At 29.8% G+C, this 27957-nt stretch overlaps 1 protein-coding gene across 3 annotated transcripts; it reads left to right on the top strand.

The window, feature by feature from the left end:
• The first annotated feature begins 139 nt into the window (after window positions 1-139).
• Window positions 140-24125, top strand: und (methionyl aminopeptidase und). Of its 3 annotated transcripts, XR_011636212.2 has the most exons (13): window positions 140-342; window positions 2835-2945; window positions 3735-3800; window positions 5356-5467; window positions 7866-7971; window positions 9639-9694; window positions 11994-12175; window positions 15024-15118; window positions 15770-15866; window positions 17112-17215; window positions 19062-19177; window positions 21239-22231; window positions 22584-24125. XR_011636212.2 is itself a non-coding variant. In XM_016064806.4 (12 exons), exons 1-12 carry the CDS (start codon window positions 192-194, stop codon window positions 21489-21491), a joined length of 1449 nt encoding a protein of 482 aa, XP_015920292.2. In that variant the 5' UTR covers window positions 140-191; the 3' UTR covers window positions 21492-24125. The 3 variants fall into 3 exon arrangements, 2 of the variants coding, with proteins under 2 accessions (XP_015920292.2, XP_087013927.1); XM_016064806.4 differs by having other exon boundaries at window positions 21239-24125; XM_087157801.1 differs by having other exon boundaries at window positions 148-342; window positions 3717-3800; window positions 21239-24125.
• Window positions 24126-27957: the final 3832 nt, after the last annotated feature.

The following is a 27957-nucleotide window of genomic DNA, read 5'->3' as shown; positions in this document are numbered from 1 at the left end:
TTGATAAATTGTTATTTTTTAATATATGATTCGATGCTATGGAAATTAATTTTTTAAAGCTTTAGAAATTTTCAATGTACATTAATTTTAATTTTTTAAAGGATTTTTTCGTGGTTAAGAAAAAAAAACATGCTGACTGTGTCGCTGTTTTTATTCTCTCAACTTCACTCACATGGTTCTCTATTTCAAAAATGGCTGCCGTCGTGCAAGATCACAATTCCAGAATTGAAGAAGAAAATGATGAAATTAGGGAAGATCCTAATGATGTGGATGATGCTGAAGACGAATTAAGTGCCAAAGATCCAGCCCAAAAGAAAAAGAAGCGAAAGAAGAAGAAGAAAGGTAGCATTAATAAGCCGCATGTTTTCATATTTTTTTGGTTATTTTTTTTTTAAAATTCTGCGCTATTTATAGTTCTAGTAATTTTTCGTATTCATTTACTCTATAATTTTACCTTGCCAACACTTTATCTGAAATTACCATCATATTCTATTTGCGTAGTTATAGATTTTTTGTCTCTATTCTGGACTTATGCTACCTTAGATGCTTATGAGGGCTTAAAAAATAACTCCAGTTGTTATATAAGAGTTAAGTAAAAAATTAAGCAACTCTTTATAACAGAATAAGCATTACTCTATTTCAAAAATCACTTGCTGTATTATGTATTTACCGAATAAACACACAACATATTATCAATATATCAGTAAGACTTTAAAATGATTTGTGATTATTAGTTTTTACATATCTGCCAACTCTACTGAATTTTCCAGTACACTACTGTATTTTGCCAGTTTCTACTGGTTTAATAAAAATTATCCTGGTTTTTGTACATTTTAGAAAATTCCCTGCAATTGAGTAAGTTTCCTTAAAAAAATCCCTAATGAAATAGAATTTTTGTACAGATTATTGCTTCCATGAATATTTAAATAATTGTTACTAATGCATAATGAAGCAAGCCTTATTTGTAAAATCCAATTAACTATCTTTGATGAATTGAATGCAAATTATGAATTAATTACATTTCAAAATTATGAATACATATGATGCATAACATTTCTAGATCATTTAATAGGAAATCATAACTGAGAAATATTGCAGTTTTTCTATTTTGGTGATAATAATCCCTGAAATTCTCTATGTATAAAATATTAAGTATATTCTGCAACAATTATCACAAAATTTGTATTTTGTAAAATCTGCAGGATGTTTTTCTGTCCGTGTTGGCAGCTATGGTTATTATGTAATTATATTTCCTAAATTGTTTAAGATAGAAGGCTTTTCCCAGCAATTTTGAATTTTCATTCATTTTGCACACTTCTTATTTCCACTAACCTGGTCTGTCCAGACCAAGTCAAATAAACCGTTGATTTTAAGGAACGCCATATCACTGGAGAAACTTTTCGTCACAAATTCTCTTTCACCTACATAACTAGTTTAAAGTAAAGAAAAAGAGAGTTCAGACAAACCTAGAGTGAGCCATGAAGTTTTAAATATTAAAAAGAAATTCTTAAATGAAAATAAATTAAGAAGCAATAACTTGGAATGGGTAAATGGAGAAGTTCTCTTTTAAAATAATTTGTTTGCATGTTGATCTTTTGAAAATTTATTTTTCAGCAAGTGTAACTTCATGGCTTACTCTAGGTTTGCTTGAACTTGCTTTTTCTTTTTTTTTAATTAGTAATGGGGGTGAAAGAGACTTTGCAATGAAAATTTTCTCCAGTGGTATAGCTTCCTCTTAAGCATGTTGATGAGAAACAGAGAAGATAAGATTTTTTCTCTGTTGAGTCCAAGATATGTTTAGGAGTGGCCTGATAAAGTATTGCTATTATGACTGTTTTGCACACTAATTTGGAATAGCATAAAAACAAATGTTGCACTTATTGATTTAATTTTGACTTCAGCTTGATTCTAGTTCAAAAGCATGATTCTAACGCTGAATGAGAGTTTAGCAAAACAATTATTAACAAGAAAATATCTTTTATTATTCAAAAAAAGAAGAAAGAAGAAAAGGAATGTGAATTTGTTTAAATATAAGCTGTGGACTACTCTTAAATTTAACATCTTGAATATTTAGTATTTTGTTCTAAAATCGACTTATTTTAAAAAGTTGACAGCATTTTGTGTAAATTACTGTACTTATGTTATTATCTTGATTTTACATTTCTTAAAAAAAATTTGAATTAAGACGGGGACAAAAAAAGCAAACTCAAATACTATCACTTGACAAGCATCAGAAATAACTAATGCAATTTAATGTTGCACCTTGGAATTTAATAGGGGGATATTTCTGTATCGTGATCTGCCACACTAACTATAATCGCCGAGGCTCCAAATTGATTTTAAGTTGGTCGCTTACTATGATATATTTTTTATTTTCTCTCGGGCCACTTCCGGGAAGTTGCCAAGACTTTGTAATTATTCTGCTACAAGTCGCGATGGGGAATTCTCCCCATTTAATGTTATAAAGTCTGCTTAAATTCTCAAAATCAACTGTAAAATTTTTTCCTTTTTTTATTTCATCTGTAAGAATAGAGAAAAAAAATATTGTCAAAAGTAATCTATTTAATGCAGTTTATTAAGAATTATTTTTTTATTTTATGGTTTGTAGTATTTCTGGAAAGATTTCCTTATCTGCCCCAAGAAAATTGTTAAATTTTGACAACAATTGCAAGTAGAGACGTGAAAAACTTTTTAAAAAAATCGGAAGGCTAACAGTTGTATCTTCTTGTTGAGAATTTTAATTTTATCTGACTAAATTATTATTTCAAAATGTGCAAGAGATATTTAATGCAATTATTTGTATTTTGAAAAAAAATTCTTATTTATGTTTCTAGCTGCTGCCCCTCAAGATAGTGTTAATGATACTTCTGAAGATGTTGAAATAGTAACTCAAAAGTTGCAACATCAAGTTATTGACGGAGAAGCTAATAACAGAGATGCAGATGGTATGTTTGAATTATTCTATTGTTAGAATTTGTTTATATATTTTCATATAAATAATGAAAACTTTCTAATTGTGCTTGGTATATTTAGAAACATTTTGAGATGGAATTTTTAAAAAATTTAGATATTTCAATTTCTGTAACTTAGAGCTCATGTATTTTTGTTGCTTCCTATTAAATTTTATGAAATTAATGTCACAATATTAACAGAAATTTTTATTTACTCTGAAATCTAAGCGCTAAAGAAAATAAACTAAATTGAATTTTTTTAAAAATATTTTTTGTTGACTTTCGCTATTATAAAGTAAGATTTCTTTCAATCAAATTTGTTAAATGTCTTTTTTTTCTTCTAACCTTTTATCAATGCACTTCTTAAATGTCATAATTTGTTTGCACAAGCAATTTTATTTGAAGTCACAATTATGACATAATTAGCATTAATGGTGGTTTCTTACTCTATTTAATTAAAAACTGTATTGGTTTTTGTAAAAATTATTATGTGTATTTCTTTCATTTTTGTTGATACCAATTAGAAAGTCATTTCTTGATGTATATTTTTTATTAGCTTATTAACAAGTTCTTATTGTATGTTATATAAATATTATCTTAAGCATATTGCTACAAGTTGGTTTAACTACAAATTAAATTCAGTGACCTTTAGCAAATTTAAATACTTACATAAGGAACACAATGTTCTGGCTTATACATACTATGTTTTATTTGCTATTTTGTGAAGGATATACATTTTGTTGTATCATCATAATCATTTCAAAGATATTACTTTCCACATAGTTGAAGATGATGGAAAAGGAGAAAATGTTGAAGCCAGCAAAAAGAAAAGGAAGAAGAAAAACAAAGGTAGACTTTTTTTTTTTGGTATATTTATAATATACAGTACAGAATCCGTTATCTGGAAATCGGAAAACCAAAAAACCGGAACGAAATTCGAGAAATTTTCCCGCCATTTTTATAAAAAAAAATTTTTTTCCTCATAAGATTTTAGGATTTTTCTTTCTTTTTTGAAAGATGTTTACCATACCATCATTTTAGAAATAATCATTACTGTATTACTTCATCGTTTTTTCTTCTTTTTAAGATTATTTCCAAATATTATATTTTTTTTAGTTGGGTTTAACAATAAAGAAAACGGCTTTTTACAGCGATTCAGACAACTGGAAAAATCAGTTATCCGGAATAGCGATGGTCCCGATCGTTCCGGATAATCGGTTCCCTACTGTAGTTCTATTACCTGAGTACCAGATGAAACTTGGTGCTGGGCTCAGAGGAGTGTTAAGGAAAACGGTTTGTAACTATTAATTAAAAAAGTATTATTTTTATTTATATTTAAAAAAATAACTATGACGCAAGCAAACACCTCATCTCTAAGTCAGTTAGGTTCACTAAGCTCTTCAATTATGATTTCTGAGTTGACCGAGTTTAGTATGATTAATGGTTCGATATTTTCGCTTGTTAATTTCGACCTAAGTCAAATTTTAACAAATTATAACTCCGAGAAAACTCTTCCTTCACATCGTACTTGTATTAAAGATATTGTTAATAGATGTTTGTAGATTTTATACTGGCAAGGATGCATGTTAAAATCAAGTAAAATCTAAAAAGCACATTTCTTACAAGATCTGTGTTTTGAATTTGAATGATTAGAGTATTTAGATTTGTATCAATCTGAATTCTCAAAATTTAAACCATTCCAGGTTTTTGATAATAAGTTTTTCTCCCTTCTTTTCTACTGTTTTGATCTGAGCAATTGATGTTTGTCATATTTCAGGAAAGGAAAAATTATTAGTATTCAAATTTAAAAAGTCCTTATTACTGAAAATTTAATCAAAGGATGACTATTAAATTTTTTTTATATTTTTATTATTTCTGTATCTGAATAGGAAATTAATATATTTCAGGAGATTCATTTTAGCAAAATTGGTTGCTAAAATAGTAGTAAAGAATCAAGATTTGGCTAGTAATAGCTATTGATTGTTGCCAAATTCTCCTTTCATAGCTTTAAAATATGTGCTTTGGCAGTAGAAATTTATTATGGCTTCTTTTTTTTTCTAAAAAAATTCTAATAAAAAAATTCTAATAAAAAAAGCAGTAATCAGACAATGGTTTTCAATGTTTGCGTGAATGCATTAGAAATTAAAGAAAGAATATCAATATGTGGAATTATGGATTTTCATTTAAATGGGCTTACTCCAAGAAAAATATACTAATCATTTGATTCCATTCATTGAAATGAGTATTAAATAAAATATAATTTATCAATTATAAGTACTCTCACAAATACTACTGAATTTTTTCCTTGTGAGTGGAAATCCATTAAGCATGTTTAAGTTATATTTTCATATAAGCCGATTGATTTTCTTTTCACAATAATTTAAATTTTTTTTTTCTTCTGCAGGTAGTGGAGGAGTAAAGCAAACTGACCCACCGTCCATCCCTATTAAAAATCTATATCCAGATGGTAACTTCCCAGTTGGACAAGAAGAACAATACAGTACTGGAGCTGATGGGTAATTATTTTAAAAACCATTGACTTATCCTTTCTTTTTTTATTTTATTAAGATGCAAGAACCTGGCTTTCTTGTTTATTTTTCTTTTAAAGAGAAGTTGGGAGTGTGCCAAAAACAAGGAAGTAAAACTTTCTCATCCTTGTCAGAGGTACCCAAACACAAGTTCACTGACATAAAGAAAAGCCAAAATTTCTCCCTTGCTTTGATTGCTGCTAAAATCTGAGTTAACATACACTGTTTACTCTTGTTTGATGACAGTCATGGTTGCCACCTGTGAAATACAGGGAATTAAAAAAATCATCTGAAATAGGTATAGTGCTGGGAATTTTGAATTTTTCCTTACAAACTGGAAAAATGCAAACAGGGGATTTTATTTCTACTTTGTCTTTTGAAAGTGGTGACCACTCAAAGCACTACCTATGGGATAGTTAAAGATATTTCAGCTATACCAGGGTTCTGTCCAGACATTTTGTGAAAGGTCCTGTTTTTGTAAAATTGTGAAAAAACTGTTCATAATTTGGGAATATAAAATAAGCATTAAGTCACATTCTTTCCACCAAGGTCCTGCTTTTGTGAATTTGTGCAAATAGGGTTCTGTTATTGCAAAAAATGCTAAAAACCTTTTCAAGAAGTTTTTAAATTGTAAATAGATACAAGATTATGCTCAACAATTGCTGCTACTAAATTAGAGATGCAACATACAAATATTTGGTATTTAGCCTATACTGCTCAGCACAGAATATTTATTTTGGAATCACTCACATTTTTAATAATTTCAATTGACATTTTTTAAATTACACAACTTAGTAATGTATCACTTTTAATGTGTTACGCATTAAGTAAACTGAAACAATTCTTAAATTTATAATATTTTATTTACAAAATTGCCAGAAATTAATTTTTATTTATGTAATATTCTATTAATTAATTTTATGAATAAATATAAATTGATCAGTTATTTATTTCTAGCAATTAAAACTAGTTTAACTAGACTAATATAGGTTATTCAAGGACACACACAGTGATTGTGTGATTCCTCTTAATGTATTCTGTATAATATGTACAAGAAAAAAACAGGGATTTTTCCCCTCCAGATTTGAGTGTCAACCCTGGTGTGAGTGACCACCAAGCTGTAATGAAATTTAAATAGGTTTTTCTTTATTTAAAAAGATTTAAAGGCATCAAATTAATTTACTGGATCTATTTAAATGATTCAAAACATTCATTATGTATGCAAAGTATTGGTATTATGATCATTACACAGTTGTTGACTATCTGTTATTTTCTTTTTATAACATTGCATTGGTGGTTCTTAAAAAATGTTGCTTCTTTTAAGAGAACCCTCTCCATCCTAAAGAACTACACCTCAGCTCTATTAAGGGACTGTCAGGTTTTATAAACCAAGTAGGCGAACAAAGAGAATGGAACTAGAAAGAATTTCATTTAGAGCATTTGGCACAAAATTATACTAAAGCAGAGGAGATTTTGATTTAACGAATTATCCAATTTAACGTATATTTTTTCTGTCCCAACAAAGAGGATGCTAAAATGCTTTCATTTAATCAAATTTTGCAACTTTGATTCAACGAACAACTATCGCTAAAAAAGAAAATCACATATAAAATTAAAACATTGAATTTTTTGCACTTGAAATTTTGAATATTTCACACCCTAATCCAAGTGTGTAATTATATGTATGCATTAAGTTTTGAAAGGAAGTAGCGTTAAAGAATTAAGATAATTTTAAACTTGACTTTGTAACATATAGCTTATGATTTTTAAGCTCGTAGTAAACAATAATTACTTTTTTTCATATCGGTATATCTGAAGGTATTTTTGCATTCATATCTTTATACCATTCTCTTTACAAAAAATTGATGTTCAATTTAACGAATTGCTTCTATTTAGCAAGCAGATTTGTCGGTCCCAGGCGATTCGTTAAATCTAGGTTCTCATATTTCTTTTAAAAAGTTCCATATTTTATGTTATAAGTATTTCTTTCATTTCGTAATGTGTATGTAAATATTTCGTTGTAATAATGCAAGTATTTGATTATGACATGGATGAATGTATTAAAGAATATTTTGAGTTTGGAAAGAAAAAAACTCGAAACGTGCGAGGTGCTAATATTTTTACTAGCTACCAATCTTTTTCAAATTTTCTGAGCCCTGTTAATGACAGTACACTCACACAACACAAAATTTATGTCATTTTGCTATTTTATTCTTCTATGAATTTTGCCATAGACTATATAAGACCTTGTTATTTTTTAATGGTGTCTTTGTTACTGTTTAAAAGTGAAATATGTTTTTATAAATAGAAAGTTTCACATGTAAATCAAAAAAGTATGTGTGGCAGCTATAAATCAGTTTTTTTTAGCAATTTATTCCCTTTTCAGACGCACTGGTAAGGACAGATTTACTTCAGAAGAGAAGAAAGCTATTGAACAGATGGAACAAGATATATACAAAGAGATCAGAATAGCAGCTGAAGCTCATAGACAGGTATTCTTTTTAATCATTAGGTATCATAGCTGCCAACTTTACTGCATTTTGCCAGTTTCTCCTCATTTGCTGGTTTATTAAAAATTCTTTTGGTTTTTGTACATTTTTCATACTTGCCAAGCTTCCTGTTTTTTAATGAACACTACTGTATCATAGCTGCCAACTCTACTGCATTTTGCCAGTTTTTAGTCTGCTGGTTTATTAAAAATTCTCTTCGTTTTTTGTGCATTTTTCATACTTTCCAAGTCTCCTGTTTCTCAATGAAGACTACTGTATTTTACGTCTGTCTCCCAAATTTTCAAATTTTTCCGTATTTGTTGAAGAAATTAAATTAAAAAAAATGTTTGGGGTGATAAAACAGGGTTCTCACTCCACAGGGAAAACCTGGAAAATACAGGGAATTTAAAAATCACATTAAATAACAGGGAAAATACAGGGAATTTTGATTTTTTCTTTACAAACTGGGAAAATACTGGGAATTTTGTTTCTTATTTCGGTCTTTTATAAAATTGTGACCACTCAAAGCGGGATATCTATGGGATATTTAACTATAATATTTAAGTTTTACTAAACTATTTCATATACTATAACATTATTTAAGTATGCTCAGCTGTTTACTCAGCAATTAAAACTAATAAATATAGTTAGCCCAATATAGCTCACACAAGAGCACAGTAATTGTTTTCTCCCCTTAATATATTATGTATAATATGTACAGGGAAAACACAAGGAATTTTTTTTCTAGATTTGAGTGGCAATCCTGTAAAACATCCGCTAATGGCAAAAATACTTCTCTTATTCCTCAACTGATAGTACTATTTCCAGTACTGCTGTATGTTGAGTGTTTATAGTTTAAGTAATTATAAATAATGATTTAAAAAATTATATACATATTTTTTACTTTGCTAAATGTAAGTGCTTTTATTATTTAAAATTTTGAATTTCTCTTTTTGACTTGCATGATGTAACAAAACTTCCGATGCTTGATGCACAATGCTCGATTATGCATGATGTATCTGTAGCCCGAAAAATGTTGTTAGTAAAATCTCATTTCTTTAATTTCTCCAATGTTGGCAGGTATGATTTCTAAAAATTCCCTAACATTGAGTAAGCTTCCTAAAGAAATCCCAATTGAAATAGAACTTTTCCTTGCTTGCTTGCCTCATTTATAAAAATCAGTTTGAAACTGTTTTGTTCTAAAATTTTGAGTTTATTTTTATTCAAAACTCCCTTGTTTAATTAATTAAAGATCTTTTAACTAACTATCTTTGATGAATTAAATGCATATTAATATTCAAATTTATAAGTAAACATAATGCGTAACATTTCAAGCTCATTTAATGTTAATCATGACAAGAAAATATTAAAGTTTTTCTATTTTGATGATATAAAAATTCCCTATGTGTTAAATATTTCGTACATTATGTAACAAGTTAAGTCAATTTTGATACGAAGGTTTAATGCTAAAAATACCTAATATTTTTTTTGGGGGGGGGGGGAATATCCATAAAACGTAAAAAGAGATAAAGTTTATCAGAAACATTTTTAAAAAAGTATTAAATTACTATCCTTACTAAGTATAATCCAGCTTTTATTTTATATTATAAAAATGTGTGGTGATCATGCTTGGCGTATTTCAAACTAAGACTTTCTTTTTTTTCTTTCAGACTAGACAATATATTAGGAAATTTATTAAACCAGGAATGACTATGATAGAAATATGGTGAGTGATTGAAAATAACAATGCCTTTTTTAATTAAATAAAAGCATTTTTTTTTCGAGTTAAGTAGATAAAATTATATATCAGTTTCTTTTCAGTGATCTTTTATGAACTTTGACTTCCAATGTTTTTTTTCTTTTTCTTTTCCAAACTTTTTGTTCTTAGCCTTGAATTTATTATTTGGAATTTTCATAAGTCTTTTCTTACTTTATATCTAACTCTTTGGGTTCATTTATATCCTAATTTCTCAAAGCTTTAACTCTGTTCATTTTTCATAATATTGTATTGCCTTTATAATTGTCTTGATTATGTGTCTTTTTTTTAATTAAATGGTCAAGTTCACTAATGTTACTGTTATTTTATTGTAAATTTTTTATTTTAATAGGCCCTAATATTTTTCTTACTGCTAAAAGATATAGAATATGCTTGAAACTTAAAATGTAACGAATAAAAATTTATTATTATATATCGTATTTGCTTAAAAATTATTTTGTTCCTGGATTTTCTTGGTTTTTAGCATACTTATGTAGAAAAGTAGTTTTCAACAAGGTTTTGCAAAAATGTTCACTTCAAGAGTCTGTCTAGGTTTTTTTAAAAGGTACCTATTTTGTGAAAATTTAAATTTATATTAAAAAATCAACAGAAAAATATGGTAATATAAAATATTTTCAAAAATTGTCACTACACATGAAAATCATTTATGATTAGTTATTATGAGAACATTTTCGACTGGGTCAACAAAACTACAACAACAAAATTTTAGGAAGCAGAGGGGGGGGGGACTCATGGAACTTGCTTTTTTAAAAGTATTTTGTGAAACTACCGTATTTCCTTAAGTTAAATTTGTGAAAGTACCGCTGAAAAATTTGATATACTTTTTAGAAAATTTGCCCTGAACAGACCCGCTGAATCAATTCCTGCCTTATGATGAATAATTTCTCATCAAAATTCATTGAATTTATTGCACATATCATCTGTATGTACTTAATAAAATTTTAAACTATTTGCCACTTTAAAGATTGTGAAAGGGCAATCTTAATTTAAATATTTACTTTCATCTAAAAGAACTATGTCTCTGTATTTTAAAAAAAATTAAAAAACATCTGTCTTGTTAACATTAGTTTATTGTTTTAGGCATTGTAAAAATGTCTATGAACACTGCTGCAGTGTTCTCAGTGAGTGAGCAAATTTTATTAACATAATACTAATTTTGAACTACGAAAGAATATTCAAGATTAGCAGACTTAATCTGTAACGAAAAGTAAATAAATAAAAATATTTTTTTTTATTTAAAAGTATTGTATTTTATTTACAAGTGGCTGGTTGATTTCATGTTATTCATTGCTGAACTTGTTTATTATCAGATTAAAGAAATTTTTTATCGACAAAAAACTTCAGAAAATGATGTTTAGCATTTCTTTCTTCTTTTTTTTTGTCATTTTGATAAATAATTTGTTTTATGATTGTTATACTTTTCCCATTATTCATAAAACAGCCAGGGTGCGTAGCGTTTGTAAAAAATACTTAAAGGTGCTTTTTTGGGGATTTCGTTTTTAAAAGCCTTTAAAGGTGCTTTTTTCAGCTGGCATTTTTAAAAAGTGCTTTTTTCCGAATAATTTTTTTCTTCCCTTCAGTGATATCTGGTGGATCCCATGCATTTCACGAAAAATGGGGAGTTTGCTACGTAATCATTCACGCGGACTTCATGTTGTACCCACGTTATGACTTGCGCATGCACGCACACTTGAAACCCGAGTGCTCCAATTCGGATAGAGAATATCAGATCCTTATGAAATGTTTTTCTTTTTAATTTTGTTCTTGTTTATTTTATTTTACTTCTAACACTTTTTTTGACGTAGGGAGTAAGGGTACTTTTGTTCTGAGTTCAGGGTCAAGTTGAATTCACTCGGTGATGTGGGAAAGAACTAATTCTTTCGATTTACCCCCGTTTCTTTTTGGGTTTTTTTAACGCTAAAACTGTTTAAAAAAAAGTTTTTGTTTTTCAATAATATCATTGATTGAATATGAATTTTTTGAGTGCTTGAAAATTTTTGTAAAGTGCTTGAAAAGTTTTTAAAAAGTGCTTATTTTTTATTCAAAGATTTGGCTACGCACCCTGACAGCTCTACTGATTTGTAAACATGCGAGTTGTCCTAAAAAGTTGGGATTTGATTTTTTGATGTCCTTTCTTCATTCTTAAAATATCTTGAGAAAATGTCAAATTAGAAATAAATTATAAACTTTTCTGATGATAAAAATGTAACTAGAATTTTTATACAAACAATTAAAATGTACCTTACAGTGAGGAGTTAGAGAAAACAGCTAGAGCTTTAATAGATGAGAATGGCCTTCAGTCTGGATTAGCCTTTCCCACGGGTTGCTCTCTCAACAACTGTGCTGCTCACTACACTCCTAATGCTGGGGACACCACCGTCTTGACCTATGATGATGTTTGCAAAATAGATTTTGGAACCCATGTTAACGGTAAGCCTTTCTTCTTAAGGATATCTTTGCCAAATTGGCTGAAAATTCAATACATTGTTGATCAAAACATTCTGATCAAAAGTTCTCATTGACACAAAAGCTCAAAAATTGACAGTTACCGAGATACGAAACATAAAACACAATTCTCGATTCCCTATTACTGTCACACCATTAGTATTGACCAATGTGCTCCATACAGAGGTTATCAGATTTTCCACGTGTTATAATCTTTATAAAGGTTGATTGTTTAAACAAAAAGATACTTAGGTGTCTACAAATGTATATAGTTAAGGCCGTGATAGCCTGGTTGGTAGGGCACTGGGCCTATGTCCAAGAGTTCGTGTCCCCAGTGGCCTGAGACTCTCCGTGTAGTAAATGGCGACTGATGTATGTTAAATCTGTGGAGTCGCACAAATTATTCTGATACAGTACGACCTCGAAAATGCGAACTTCTGAAATCCGGAAATCTCTAAAATCCGGACTCATACGTTCAGTTCCTCAGTAATTTTTTTTAAAAAATCGCTTAGAATAAAAATTTTAATGCAAAATCACAACTCTTCTCCAACAATGAAGCAGTAGGTGAAGAGGTAGAGGTGGGGTGTGAATGAAAGCTCGTAGCTGATAAGGAATTCCAGTCATTCTTATCAGTTCTGTATAGATAACAAAGAATATAAAAGGGAATCCCCTCAGAAGGAGGAATTCTTCCATCTCCTTGTTTTTCCCCCTTGTGATGAAAGAAAACTGGTTCTTTCTTAACCTTGAAGCTTAGGAGGCGGGGACAAGTTCTTTCATCCCCCAACAAAAAAAGGATTAGTATCAGCTGGTACAGTCTAGTCTAGAAGCATCTGTTTCGGTTATAAGTTGAAATTCAGCTCGCGTTTTAATTGATTTCAAATTTTAAATAAATATCAGTATGAGAGATTATTAACTAATTAATACAGTTTTTTTAATGCTGTAAAAAATTTCCTGCATATGGATCTCAAATCATTTTGACTTGTTCGATGCTCCATTAATAAAATCACACTTGAAATTGTTTAAACTTTCTGACTAAGCAGAGTGGTTCTAAAATAAAAAATGGTATTTTTAAGTACTCTGGTATGCATGTATATATATATATACACTGGTTATCATAAATTAAGGAAAATTCACAAAAATCGCGATAACTCAAGAAATTACACATGGAATTTTATGAAACTTACCCACAATATACAACACATAGTAAGGTATTAAACAACATAAAAAGAAATTATCAGACATTAATAGTAGTATAGAAATTAGCACATGTATAAAATAAACAAATTGGAAGTATCGGTTTGCAATAGAAAAAGTACCTTTAATATGGAATATGATTGCCTCTAGAAGCAATACAGCACAAACAGCGATGTGTGATGCTTTCAATTATGCGGTCTATCAGTTCAATAGGAAGTGAGAGCCATTGCTCTTGTAAAGCAGTTGCAAGCGTGGCAAGGGTCTGAGGGGGCGGATTGATGGCAGATACACGCCTCCCTAGAGCATCCCAAACGTGCTCGATAGGATTCAAGTCCGGGGATCGAGCTGGCCACTCCATGCGAGTAATTGTTTCCTGTTGAAGATAATCATCAACAATGCGAGCTCTGTGTGGTCTTGCATTATCGTCCTGTAACAGGAAGCAATCACCAATTGCCCCGGCATATGGGCGCACATAAGCATCAAGGATGTTGTCTCGATAAACCTGAGCATTCACGGTTCCCCTTGGAAAGACATGGAGGTATGTGCGCCCTCCTAAGGATATGCCTCCCCAAACACAGACACTGCCTCTTCCGTATGCATCTCTTTCACGGATGTTTGATGGATGATAACGGGTCCCAGGTTCTCTCCATATCAAATAACGTCTACTGTCACTTTCTAGACTAAACCTGGACTCATCCGTAAAGAGAACAGGCCTCCATTGATCTGACGTCCAGTGGACATGTTGTCGGGCCCACTGCAAACGGTCTCTCCTATGGCGTGATGTGAGCGGCACGCAAATGGCTGGTCGTCTCGCATACAGACCACCTTCGTGGAGCCTTCTGCGCACAGTTGACGTTGACACCAACCTTCCGGTGGCTGCAGCAAGAGAGGATCTAAGATGTGTCGGAGTAGCGGTTCTATTCCTGCGTGCACTTAATGTCAAATATCGGTCATCGGCACTGGTCGTAACAGTTGGCCGTCCTTGACTGAACCTCCTAGATGCCGAATCTGTGGTTTGAAATTGCCTCCAAAGTCTATGAACCACAGATGGACTCACATTTAGCCATCTGGCCACTTCTGATTGACTCTGCCCTGCCTCTAGTCTCCCGATGGCTCTCCATCGTAGTTCTTCAGGCAAATGATGCCTAGAGGTCATTATTACGAATTGGCTATCTCAGATTTTCAATGTCGCAATCACAGTAAAATTTGTGTGCTTTCTCTCAAACTTGGACTTTTATGCTCCAGGCAGATGACGTAAGCCGAGTGCAGCGCCACTAATTTGCATATTGCAATTTTACTCAGCTACTCTTAGTGGACAACATATGCAAATTTTGCACGGTTTGGCTTACTTTTGAAAGAGTTATCGCTATTTTTGTGATTTTTCCTTAATTTATGATAACCAGTGTATATATATTGTACCAAATATTTTTTCTTTGGCCCATTCTTTATTTTTTAGGCCGCAATCTGCATTTTATTTCAGCCCTTCCTATTTTTTTCCTCTCTGTTTACCTTTAGTAACAATGATTATTCTCAGACTCCTCATAATTTCACGTGAAAAAATTAAATTTAAAAAAATTTTGACTTTTAATTTATTTTTTATACTCATTTCATAATTTGTGCATCATTTATTTTTTCTTAGGACGTATAATTGATTGTGCCTTCACCCTTACTTATAATCCCAAATATGACAAACTTCTTGAAGCTGTTAGAGAAGCAACTAATACTGGTATTAAGGTAATATAGTGTTTTTATGTTTTGTGTGACCATTTACCTTTTTATTTATACTCTATTATATCTAATGCAGCTTAGAATTGTGTAAAATTACGTACTGTTAACCCTTTTAAATGCAGTGGTATGAAATCTGTCCACTTATTCACTTGTAAATTTATAAGTACTTTTATTTCTGATTATTTCATATGCGTAATAGCCAATAATTAATTTCTACACCAAAATTTTTCGTCATAAAATATGTCAAAAACTTGCCCTCCTGCATGCAAAAAAAAGATTTATTTATTGAGATATGACATCTAAAAAGTTACAGTGTTGCTATTTAGCATGCAAGGTATAATAGCTTTGTTATACGAATAAATCAAATACCATACCTCAAAAAATATTGATTTCTGTTTGTTTCGCGAACTGAGATGTTCCATCACATACATTTTTGAAGATGTTTGTTGATAGCTTTTAGCAGTCTCGAAATGTTATTTTATTCTTTTATCTTCAATTTTGTTAATTTCTTTTAATTCATTATATTTTATTGTTATCTTTTTATCATGTTTTCAAATGCTATTGGTTTTTTTCTCTCCTTATTTTTGATATCCTGGACCATAAGATTCTAATAATTCATAGATGTAAAGTAAAATAAATTTTTTATTTATTTATTAGGAAGCGGGAATTGATGTAAGGCTGTGCGATATTGGTGAAGCTATTCAAGAAGTAATGGAATCTTATGAAGTAGAACTAAATGGAAAAACATACCCAGGTAACAAATCTTCCTTATTTAATCCCTAACTGAAGATACTAATTGAGATCTCTTTTTTTTTTTTAAAGAGAAATACAGGAGTTGCATTCCCCCTAAAATTCTAAAAATATGTACAACCCCTAAAAATCTACTGAAATTTTGTTGCTCCTAAAAAATTAGAGGTTATACGGAAAAACACTGATAAATTCCCCTGGACTTCTCTCCTAATATTCTTAAAAAACATTCATTAGTCGATTAAATATGATTTAATTTCAATTAAATACAGATGATTTATATAATTTTTTTGTTTTTTAGTTTAATTTTTTTGTAATATTTATTACAAAATTTATTAAATTTTATTATTTTGTATTAATTTAGTTGTTGTAAGTTCTTTTATTTTATTAATTAATAAGTTCTACTTTTAATTTATATCTTTTTGCAACTTTGTTTTGTATTTTAGGAAAGTTTATTTTATAGCTTAGAATTAAATATTGTGTTTTTATTAGAGTTGACATTATTTAAATCATCTGATTTATTTATTTATTTATTATTTTTTTTAATGAAAATACTTTATTAAGGCTTTCTTAGAGTTGCGATTTTATGAATGGTTGGCTGAATGTATCCCTCCGCCTGTGTTTTGCTTATGAGACGATGTGTGAATAGGCTTAATATCCTAGGAAGTTTTGTTAATGAGATTTGTGTTTAAATTTACCAATAATTTTACCATTCATACGAGGTTTCTGTATTTTTTTAAGTTTTAACAGATCCTGAGCCTAAAACAAATTTAAGATAATTAATGTCACAGCATAAATAAAGTGTAATGTTTGCCATGTTTTGAGCGTTATCCCTTATTGGTTACATTGGTGTAAAATATTGCCTTTTGTTATTTTATTCCATAGCATGCTTGTGGAGTCTTCCGAATTCACTTTTCAAGCTTTGGTGTTAAATCAATCGAAGTGGTAACCCGGAAATCTCATGACAGTTTTAATCCCTAGCGCCATCTGTTGCATGATCAACCATCCATTTATAATTTTAATTTACATTTTTATTAAATATAAACTTTGTAAATTTTTTTTTTTTTTTTTGTTAAAAAAAATTTCTCCTTTTTGAGTAAGAACCCTGGTGTTGTGTTATTAAACAAAAGCGTAAAATCTCATCATTTGTGGTTAAGGTGATTTCATTCTTGCCACAAGAATTAAATATGTTGCAATTCGGAAAAAATGTTTTCTCCTATTTTGAGCTTTAATGTTATATTTTATTTTACAGTTAAATCTATTCGAAATTTGAATGGTCACTTGATTGGGCAGTATCGAATACATGCTGGTAAAACAGTACCTATTGTCAAAGGTGGAGAAGCAACCAAGATGGAGGTAATCAAAATTTTACATGTTATATTATCTGAATTTCAATTGACTCTGCATAAATATTTACATACTTGTGTATAAACATGCATAAACATACTAGTAGAATTTCATATTAAAAGAGTCCCTATTAAGCAAAATGTAAACACACATAGATATTTTTAGAAAAGTATCTTGCCCTATTCAATGTTTCTATTCTTCTCTATTTTGCAACATCATTTCTCAATTGTTATTCATCGTTCTTATTGTACATCATTTTATAATAGTTATTCATCGTTCTTATTGTACATCATTTCATATTATTTCTTATTTAATTTTAGTATTATACTGTTACTACAGACCTGCAATTTTTCCGCTAATTCGCCATTCTCAAGACCGTTGATTCGCAAATTAATAATTTATATTCCGACAAAATTTTCTCAGAGTTCCTTTAATTTGAAATTTAAATGTCCTGGTTGTTAGCGAGACTTCTTAGCAGATCCCCCTTTTTTTTCCTAAGTTCTCATTCTTGTGCTTGCCTTTTTTTTTACGCACATCAGTTAGATAAAAATGCAACTTCAAATTAACTTTGAGAGCAAGAAACTTAAGAATTTTCATTCTAAAATTATGGTAAAATAACTATCAGTATTCATCTGATTAACTGTAAAGGTTATGGGAAGAAACATTTAAATTAACGGTTTTGAAACCGTTTGCAACTAGTATAGTTTTAAAACATGCACACAAAATCATACATTTTTTAACCATTTACAGCTAGCATGGTTTCAAAACCGTAAAAAAAGAATCTGGACATAGGAGCTTAGCCTTTTGTTAGGTAATGGGTGGTGGAGAGAGCGGAACACAAATTAGAGAGTGCAAGACATTGGAAACTCTTCAAGTGCTTAAGGGAATAGAAAAAGTATTGTGGTGTCAACACTGGGACTCGAACCCCAGTTCTGTGGGTCACGAGACTGGCAGATTATCCTTCTCAGCTATATCTATGTAGTTGCAAAGAACTATGTGGCTTCACTAGGCGTGCTTAGTTGATGCGATAAAATTCTGTTTGTTCAACCGTATAATCAAAAGCAGCTGATTAAAGGTTTTTTTCGTAGTTAGCAGTTTGATTAGCATCTTATTTATAGTTATATGACTGTTTTGTTTGAATATGATACAATAACAATCAGATAAATTGTTATTAAACCATTTTTTTCTGAGAATTTTCTAACAGTGTACGAGTATATCAAATTATTTTTTAATGTAATATTATGACATAGAAATTTTGAATTGTGCATTTCAGCAATCACTTTTCAACACCCATGACTCAGTAAATCCATGCTTCATTCTTTTTTCTTTTACAATTAATTGATTTTTCCTTGGTTTTTAAAATTCTGATATTATGAAAAAACACATAAAATTATAATCACGCCTTTGAATAATTACTTTTTGACATGCTCCATTTACTCAAAATCCATTCCATCTTTCGATCAGCCTTTTTTTGGAATATTTTGTTGTTTATTTCCACGCAAGTTTTGAAAATCCCGATAATGTTATCATTGGAGAAATTAAAACTTCAAATTGAGCCTTCACTACTTGACGTGTTAATTCTGTAAACTCTGTAACTTCTGTTAACTCTTTTATTATTTTCTATATACATAAAAAGATAAAAAATTAAGTACAAAAAAATTTCAGATAACTATTTTTTCCAGCAATTGCATGTCTGTAATAGTAATAGTTTATTGTTTTTAATTTGTTTGTTAGATTCTAAGCAAATTTCTATTGAGGAGTTAGATTAGCAAATTTCTAATGATAAATAAAAGTGAAGTTCCGATAATGTTAATTTGGTAATCATTTATTAATTTTATTATTGTATATTTTGTAGGAAGGTGAGTTTTATGCAATAGAAACTTTTGGAAGTACTGGCAAAGGTTATGTTCATGATGATATGGAAGTATCTCATTATATGAAAAATTTTGACACTGGTCATGTGCCGTTAAGGTAAATATTCATTATTTCTCTTATAATGTTTTCAAAGAAATGTCAAAATGTAATAACTTTGAAGGTGTCAGCCTTTTAAAGTACTGTGAAGCCTCACAGAAGCAACCACTCTTTGTTTCATAGTAAAATGGTTGTTGATGGAGGTTGGTCATTCTAGGGGGTTACGTTCATCGACCTCTAAATATCATCGATGGTACACAACTTCTGCGCAAATGATTTTAATTTTAGTCAGTGTCATTTTCTTGGTGTGGAAATGCCACTTGTGTCAGGAATAGATGAATAAATCTTAGCGTCAACAAATATTATCCCTACTGATATAATTATGTGTAAGAACAAATAATTGTTTTTTTTGTTTAAGTTAGCATTTAATTTTATATCATGAAAATTAACTAGGTTTAAGAGGGTTTGAGATGCTTAGTCTAAATAATTTTTTTTTTCTGTAGCTTTCAACTTCAAAAGTAAATCACCGATAGTCTTTAGTGCACTCCTTTAAATTAAAATGCCATTTTTGCCTTAAAAATGTTAATTTTTTACAAATATTACATTTTAATGAAAAAATTTTATTTTTCATTATTATTGCAAAGTGATCCAGTAATGCTGACGCACTGCAATGAAAGATTGGGATTGATTAAACTTTATTGCTTGCTTGCTTCAACAGAATTTGTAGTATTGTTATATCTAATTTTATTTGAGTTTTCATTTTCCTCTCCCCATTCCTTTTGAAATGCTAACCAAAGTTAAAATTTTTTTTTTTTTGAAAAATAATAATAATGGAGATTGGAAATTGATGAAGCAAAGATAAAATAGACTTATAAATGGCTTCATGAAAAAATAAGTGGTTTATTTATCCAATGATTGGTGCTAAAAGGTCTACTACGTTAATTATTACTTTTATCTTGTTTGCTGTGAAAAAATAAATTAGCAAAATGAAGAAAAAAAATCAAATCATTGATTTAATATTTATGACATGATTATGTTGTTCATTTACGTCGCACTAGAGCTGCACAATGGGCTATTGGCGACGATCTGGGAAACATCCCTGAGGATGATCCGAAGACATGCCATCACAATTTTGATAATCTGCAGAGGGGATGCCACCCCCGCTTCGGTAGCACGACGACCTGCACGCGAAGTTGAGCACTTTACGGTAGAACAATTTAACGAGGACCAAGACCGCACACCCTCGGTCCCTTGGCAGACTGATCCAAGTGGTCACCCACCCGCACACTGACCGTAACCAGTGATGCTTGACTTCGGTGATCTGCTAGGAACCGTGTCTTAACGATCTGTCCACTGTGGGACGACATTATTATGGAAATGTACATTTTGGCGTCAGTGAGCTAGAATTTACTGAAAATTCTGATGAACAACGTTAGATCATGTTAATTGGTCAAAAAGTAAGTTCAGTCTTAAGATTTTTTTAGAGGGGAACCCGTTCGATAGTTTCATAGCTAGGGTAAAATTAGTAAACTAAGCACAAATTTTATTGACAATTTACTGAAAAGTTACTATTATCTAGAATTTAAAAAACTTATTTTTTAATTTAAGAAAAAAAAATTTTTTTTTTAATTTTGTTTAAAAATTTTAGTTTGCGGCAGGCTCAAGTTGAGCCCACCTCATCTCTAGTGGAAGAATCGGAGAAATCTGGGAAGTTGACTAAAATACAAATAGTTAATAAAATTAATTGTATAAAATAATAAATATATTCCTTATTTTTAATGGCTAGGAAAAGCAAACTGTAATATATTTTGAGGATAATAGTTAGAAAATTGATCGTAAATATTTTAAATGGTTATCATTTATTCAAAAAAAAAAAAAAAAAAAAATTACCGGATAATATCTCTTTGCAATAAGTAAACTCTGTATTATTTATTAGAAATCGTAAATGTTTGAGAGAGATGGTTAGAGATGTTACATTTTTGTCTTGAAGCTCTTTTTTTTTATTTTTTATTATTTTTTTAAATGAACCATATTAATTATTAGACTTTGTACACATTACTCTATGATAAAACATTAAATTTTCTGTAATTTTCAGATCTAAGTAACAAGTTTATATTTCAGGTTAGCACGATCTAAACAACTTTTGAATGTCGTAAATCAAAATTTTGGAACTTTGGCATTTTGTCGTCGGTGGCTTGATCGTCTGGGCCAAACAAAGTACCTGATGGCTCTGAAAGACTTGTGTGACAAAGGTATTGTGGATCCTTACCCACCCCTGAGTGATATTAAAGGCTCCTACACCGCTCAGTTTGAGCACACAATATTGCTTCGCCCCACCTGCAAAGAGGTCATTAGTCGAGGAGAGGATTATTGATCTTCAGGCTCAAACTAGGACTCTCTTCTTTTTTTTTAAACATCAAACAATTCTTATGTTTTTTTTTCCTTCTCTTTTTTTTGATTCCCCCTATTTTTGTTATGAAATGCTTGTTATATCAGAGTATTTTCATTGTTGCTGTTTGGATGTGTGGTAAAACCATTAACATTTTGGCATTCACTGAAAACATTTGACTTATCATGAAACTGCAGCTATCTTTAAATGCTTCCAAGAAATATTGAAACTTAATGTACGTAGAAATTTTTCAGCCAATTTGGCTTTTGTTTTTTTGTTGGCGCTGCAATAGCTAATCGTTTTTCCCGTTTTAAATTATTTAGATGTTTTTAAATGTACTCTAACGGGGTTGCCACTCCACAGGGAAAACCTGGAAAATACAGGGAATTTTAATAATAGGGGAAATTTGAGTTTTTTCTTACAAACTGGGAATTTTAATTCTTATTTTCCTCTTTTGAAAAATGGTGACCACTCTAAAGTTATGGCATATTTAAGGATGATATTTCAAGTGTACTGAACTATTTCATTTACTATATGGCATTATTTGTTTTAAGTATGTTGAGCTGTTTTCCAGCAATAAAATAAAACTAGTATAGTTAGCCCAATATAAGTCACACACAAGTGATTGCACACTTCTTCTCAATATGTTGTGTATAATATGTACAGGGAAAACACGGGGAAATTTTTTTTTCGATATTTGAGTGGCAACCCCGAAGCTTGAAATTGCAGCTATCTAAATACTTGAAACTTTTCAGGAAATTTTGAAACTTAATATGTGTAGAAATTTCTGTCATAATCTGACTTTTTTATTATTATTGGTGTTGTAATAGCCAAGTTCATTTTTCCAGTTTAAAATTTTTAAATTGCTTAGATTTTTTTAAATATACTATAAATTAATTATTAAGATTAGTTACTTTGCCTAAGTTTGGCAGGGATTTTATTTGTGCTTACAATATTGCTATACTAAAAAAAGAAAAATTATACACAAATTTTTTTCTCAGTATTTTTTCTGAATATAATTTTTTTTAAATCTTTAGCAAAAAGTAAAGGATTTAGTATCTAAATAAAAAAAAATAGAATAAATGAAAGCGAGATCTTGCATAAAATCTCTTCAGTTTCTTGAAAGGTATAGAGAGAGATAAGCATCATTATGCTATTGTGAGTATTGGTTCTAAGTGATACCAGACAAAAAGTCTTTAAAAATTAAAATTGGTTGTTTTTCTCTAATTTTATCATTTTATTTGCTTTATTTTAAGTGATTAAAAAATTTCCGTAACATTATTTTAGAATAATTTTTTGATTTCCACATTTTTTTTTTAATGAAAGTTATGTCAACTGTAGACTTTTAAGTTGGTTTCAGAAAATGCTATTTATGGCTTGGTTTTACTATTCACTTATTAATTTACAATTTCAAAAGTCGCCAAATGAAATGTTGAATAGTCAATGTTTAAATGTATTTGCTCAAAGTCCAATCACTTTTCAGTTAATTTGAATAAAATATTGGAAATTAGTAATATTTCTGAAGAGTGGGAAGCCCTTTCTTATTTTGCACTATTTTTTTTCTTCCTTTAGTATTACTGTTCGAGTTCTGTAACTTGAGCCAGTAGAAAAATCTTAAAAATTGCTTCAACTTTTAAGTAGTAAACATTTCGTTTATTTACTTAAAAATAGAATATCTCTATCCTTTGGCATTCTAACAAATGTAACTTTTTTTTGCTCTTTATTTACATTTGTTTTTAACAATTAGAGTAAATTGAAGCTCCATGTTACAAAACTCAGTCATTTGTTTTTCAACATAAATGTGTTTACAATCCAATTTTAATGTTTTAGAGCCTATGGCTTATCTCTTTTTTGCATCATATGTTTGAATTTTTGTATGAAAAACTTGCTTTATTTACTTTGGTAAAAATGTACATCTTCATCCATGGTGCCAGACGTAAATAATAAATGTGTGCACACTTTTTTATTAAACAGAATTTTTGTTGTTTATAAGTCACTTTGAGTTTGACAATGCTGCTTATACTTTTTTTTTTGTATTTTTGTTGCTTTTTGTTGTTAATAATGATTTAAGAGTATACAAAAAAAATTTAAAATATGATTTCAACTATCTTGTTGGAAATTGTATTACTTAAGATTTGACTTCCAAAGAAAAATTTGTTTCTGATGAAACAAAAACTTCTGAGCTCTTCATTTATGTAATTATCAGAACTTCAATCTATTGACGGTTTAAAAAAATAACAGAGAGTTGTTCTAAAAACTTGTTTTTTTAGAAAGTTGCATTTTATCGATTTCATCTACTTAGTTCGCTTGTTTAAAAACTGGTATTTTCTAGTCAAAGTGTAAAACTGGAAAATAAGTATTGTTATTATAATTTTTTTTTATCTTATTCCAATACTTTTTTTTTTAAAGCTGCAAGAAAAATTAATATTGTATGTTTGTTATAACAGATAATTAATTGTCATGTTTGCTAAAATAGGCCATTTTGTTGTAAATTTGTTGATGACTTAAGGTAAAAAAATAAAACTGAATAATTCACAAGATGAAAATAAAGCTATTTTTGTAATCAATGGAAAATGTAAAAAAATATTTAAATAAATCACCATAACTGTGAATGACAAATACCGTTTGTACTTGTGTAATTTCTTTGTAAAGTAAAGTGTAAAAGAGAAATATCTTTTTCCAGATTAAACACTACATCTATGGAGATATGTTTTTTTTTCTCTTCTCAAGTCACAATTAATAGACATGGTAAGAAATTGGTCAGTTGTGTGTCTCTTAGATTTTGAAACCTGCTTTCAAGACTGACTTCGGTTTTCCTCTTAAGAGAATAGTGGAGAATAGTTCTCTTTTTGCTACAAATAAACGATTTTGTGTATAGTTAAAATATTTTGAAAACAGAATTTTTCATTCCGAGTGTCGTTGCACCTGAAAAATCATAGATTTCGGTATTGAACAAAATTCTTCATGATTTTAACTTTTATTTTAAAAAAAATCATGGAAAGTCATGGGTTTAGGTTGCCGAAAAATCAAATTTTTTAAATGGAATTTACCCCCTCCCAATGTCACAGTGTTCCGATGTTCCAATTATCTAAATTTGTAGCAAAATCCCCACTCGCAGTCATATTCTATTAAAATATAAATTGTTTTTATCCTGTTTTTTAAAAATTGTGGTATTCTTTAAAAAAAATGAAAGAAAGAACATCATATCTAGAGCGAATTATCTTTTATACTTCTGTGATTTCTGAGTTTTTTTATTTATTTTAACTATTTAAAATTCTAGTTTAAGCTTTTTATATTACACTTACTTAAAAGAAGAAATAAAACAGCTTTAAATAACTACATATATCTGACAGTATTTTGTTATTTGCTTTTGTGTATTTTTTTCAGCTATTTTATTGCTTCAACTCTTTCTTTACTCTGTTTTTTAAATTTAAAATGAATAAATATGAAGATGCAGGGTATAACAGTTTTAGCTATTCCTATTATTCAATAAATGTTATTATAATGCTTTTTTTAAATTGATTGCTGTGTTTTTGTGGGGAAAATAGTACAATAGGGAACCGATTATCCGGAATGATCGGGACCATCGATATTCCGGATAACTGATTTTTCCGGTTTTCTGAATCGCTGCAAAAAGCCGTTTTTTTATTGTTAAACCCAACTAAAAGAAAAATACTTGGAAATAATCTTAAAAGGAAGAAAAATGATGAAGTAATACACTAATAATTATTTCCAAAATGATGGTAAGGTAAACATCTTTCAAAAAAGAAAGAAAAATCCTAAAATCTTAAGAGGAAAAAAAAATTTGTTTTTTAATAATGGCGGGAAAATTTATCGGTTTTCGTTCCGGTTTTTTGGTTTTCCGGTTTTCTGATTTCCGGATAACGGGTTCTGTACTGTAACTTCGATAAGTCATGAAAAATTCTTGGAATTATTCATGGAGAGTCATGAAAAGTGAAGGATTAGAAAATCTAAAATGTAGCAGATACCCTGTTCATTCAAAATATTTTCTAACGCTTCTCTAACTGGACTTTTTTTTAATCACCTTTTTATCGAAAGGAAAATTTATATAAAATATACATGTAAAAGTTGAGAAATATTTTTTGTACAACAATCAAACCACATTCACATGATGCACAGCGTTTTTAAAAAAGTGCTTAAAGGTGCTTATTTTTGTTTTTTAAAATCCCTTGAAGGTTGTCTTTTTCATGGGGTGTTTTTAAAAAGTGCTTAAATTTCCAAAATGAGATTTTTCGTTACTATGCCGATTTTGGCCACGGATTAAGTGAAAAAGACTTCTGTTCATCATTTTCACAATTCATTCCACCCAAATCTATTTCGGTGTACCAATCGTTTTACATCTTTGATGAAATACTTGGGAGTTTGCATGTGCATCTACTGAATTGGGTTTGGTGAGATTCTTGCACTTTCATGTGCAACTCCTGCTGCATTTTGCAAGATATTCTCCATGTCCGGCTTCATTTTCCACCCTCTGAAATCGAACCAAAAAATCTATGGTTTGCTCTAATATAATCAAGAAAAGAGTTCTTTGTCAGAAACTAGTTATTTTATCCCGATCATGTAAAGTCTTTCAAAATTATTTTGTTAATGTATATAGTGCTTAAAAAGTGCTTATTTTTTGTTGAGAGATTTGGCTACGCATCCTGATTCAGTAGAACACTAAACAATTTGTTAAAATTTTTATAATTCTTTAAGACTTTAACTCTTATATTATAGTTTAATTTTCTGATGGAAATTATTAAAATGCCATTAAAAGAAATATTAATTAAAGAACAATTACATGTGAAAATTACGAATTGACTCAATCGAAAAAGAACCGTTAAACGATAAACGTCTCAAAAGTTGGAGCGGGCTCAAAAAACTTGGAGTCATGAAACTGGATCAATGTTTTAATCGTGACAAAAGTAGTCTCCCTCTTCGTCATCTCCCTTTAAATTTTCAATGTCCCATATAGGGGGGGGGGGTACAACAACCTCTGACATCAAACCAAAATGGTCATTCATTTGACCACTACAGGCACTTGGAACTTTAAATCTATTGAGACAGGAATCATCATGTTTGAGCAGCTGATTTCGTTGGTAGATTAATAATTAAAGATGAATGTTCATGCATTTTCAAAAAAATTTTTTTATTTAACTTTAAAAATTAATTATAACCACAAATTCTTTTCCAATTCAGATGAGATCATAGCCAAAATTCGTTTAGCAACCTTTTCATGTCCAGTATAGTCTCTTTCTCTATTAGCACCTGCTGTTCTAAAACTTCAATCTTATTCCTCATTGTTCTTCTAGATTGAAACAAATCCTTTTGCCAGCGGATCCTTACAACTGTTACTATTTTTATTACAAAATAAATTTTTTTTTTTTAGATTTGCATGATTGCCACAGGCTACTAAAATGCAACTATTTGCTACTATTTTCGGACTATGGCGACTTTTTTTACTCTTGGCGAAGTTTTTTCGCAAAAATGAACATTACTTTTCAGAACGTTAATAAAAGAAAGCAAACTTTTATACAATCATTTATGTCCAAGGAGCCAAAAATTTAAATTTCCATTACATTTAATAAAGTACTTGTTATATGTTATCTCTGACGGGCAGTTTTGTTATTTTTAATAGTTTTTTCCTTCTATTAACATTCATATTTTATTGTAATTCGACTTTTATTTAGGTACCTATTTTCTAATATGTATACCTTTTATATTTGTACAAAACTTTTTTTTTTTAATTGGAGCATAGTTAGGACTGGGCGATAAATCGATGTATCCCGAAATATCAATTTAACGCATATATCAGTAGGCCGATGTAGTGACTTTCGTTTTAGGCGATGCATCAGAAATCTGATTTAAGCCGCCGGAATTAGATTACAATCGCGGTTTAACAATTTAATATGCAAGGATCCTTCACTAGGCTAACGCTGTTACCGCACTAACGAAGACGATTTTGATTTCGTCTAGCTGCAGAGATGTAGATAGCGTTTTGCTATTAAGATGTTAGTTTTGTGATGTTGAATGACGAAGAGCGAATTGAAGCAGAACTCCCGGTTTCGTGCGAGGATCATCGTTGTAATATAGAACGCAATGCATAGTTTCTTTATGTCCATTTTTGTCTTTGGGATTTTGCGTTTTTTTGAAGATTATTTTCAATGGAACTTAGGTCATTTTGAGATCGTTGTGCATCTTATTTCGTCGGAAATAATTGTCTGTTTTCTTGTAAATTATTTTCAGGGAAACTTTTGCAGCGATCGTTTCGTTCTGCATTATTTCATACCATTTTTTTTTTTTTTTTTTCTGTCTGGGTTTAACAATTCTTGTCAAATATTTTTAGTAGACCTACTGTTACTTTGCGATTGCTTAAATTTTCGTTCTGAACTCAATAGATCAAATCAATTATTGTTTTTTATTTTAAGCGATATAATTTAATAGGAGTATT

Source organism: Parasteatoda tepidariorum, chromosome 2, assembly GCF_982258835.1.
Source record: "Parasteatoda tepidariorum strain Cologne lab strain chromosome 2, Ptep-v5.0, whole genome shotgun sequence".
Classification (NCBI taxonomy): Eukaryota; Metazoa; Arthropoda; class Arachnida; order Araneae; family Theridiidae; genus Parasteatoda; species Parasteatoda tepidariorum.
This window is presented reverse-complemented; position numbering and strand designations above follow the sequence as displayed.

Bases quoted from the DNA above. Each gene is read 5' to 3' on its own strand.
- und (XM_087157801.1), top strand. From the start codon at position 192: ATGGCTGCCGTCGTGCAAGATCACAATTCCAGAATTGAAGAAGAAAAT. The intron at 2,946-3,716 runs GTATGTTTGAAT...ATCATTTCAAAG, and splicing joins TAATAACAGAGATGCAGATG to ATATTACTTTCCACATAGTT. The intron at 15,119-15,769 runs GTAATATAGTGT...TTTATTTATTAG, and splicing joins CAACTAATACTGGTATTAAG to GAAGCGGGAATTGATGTAAG.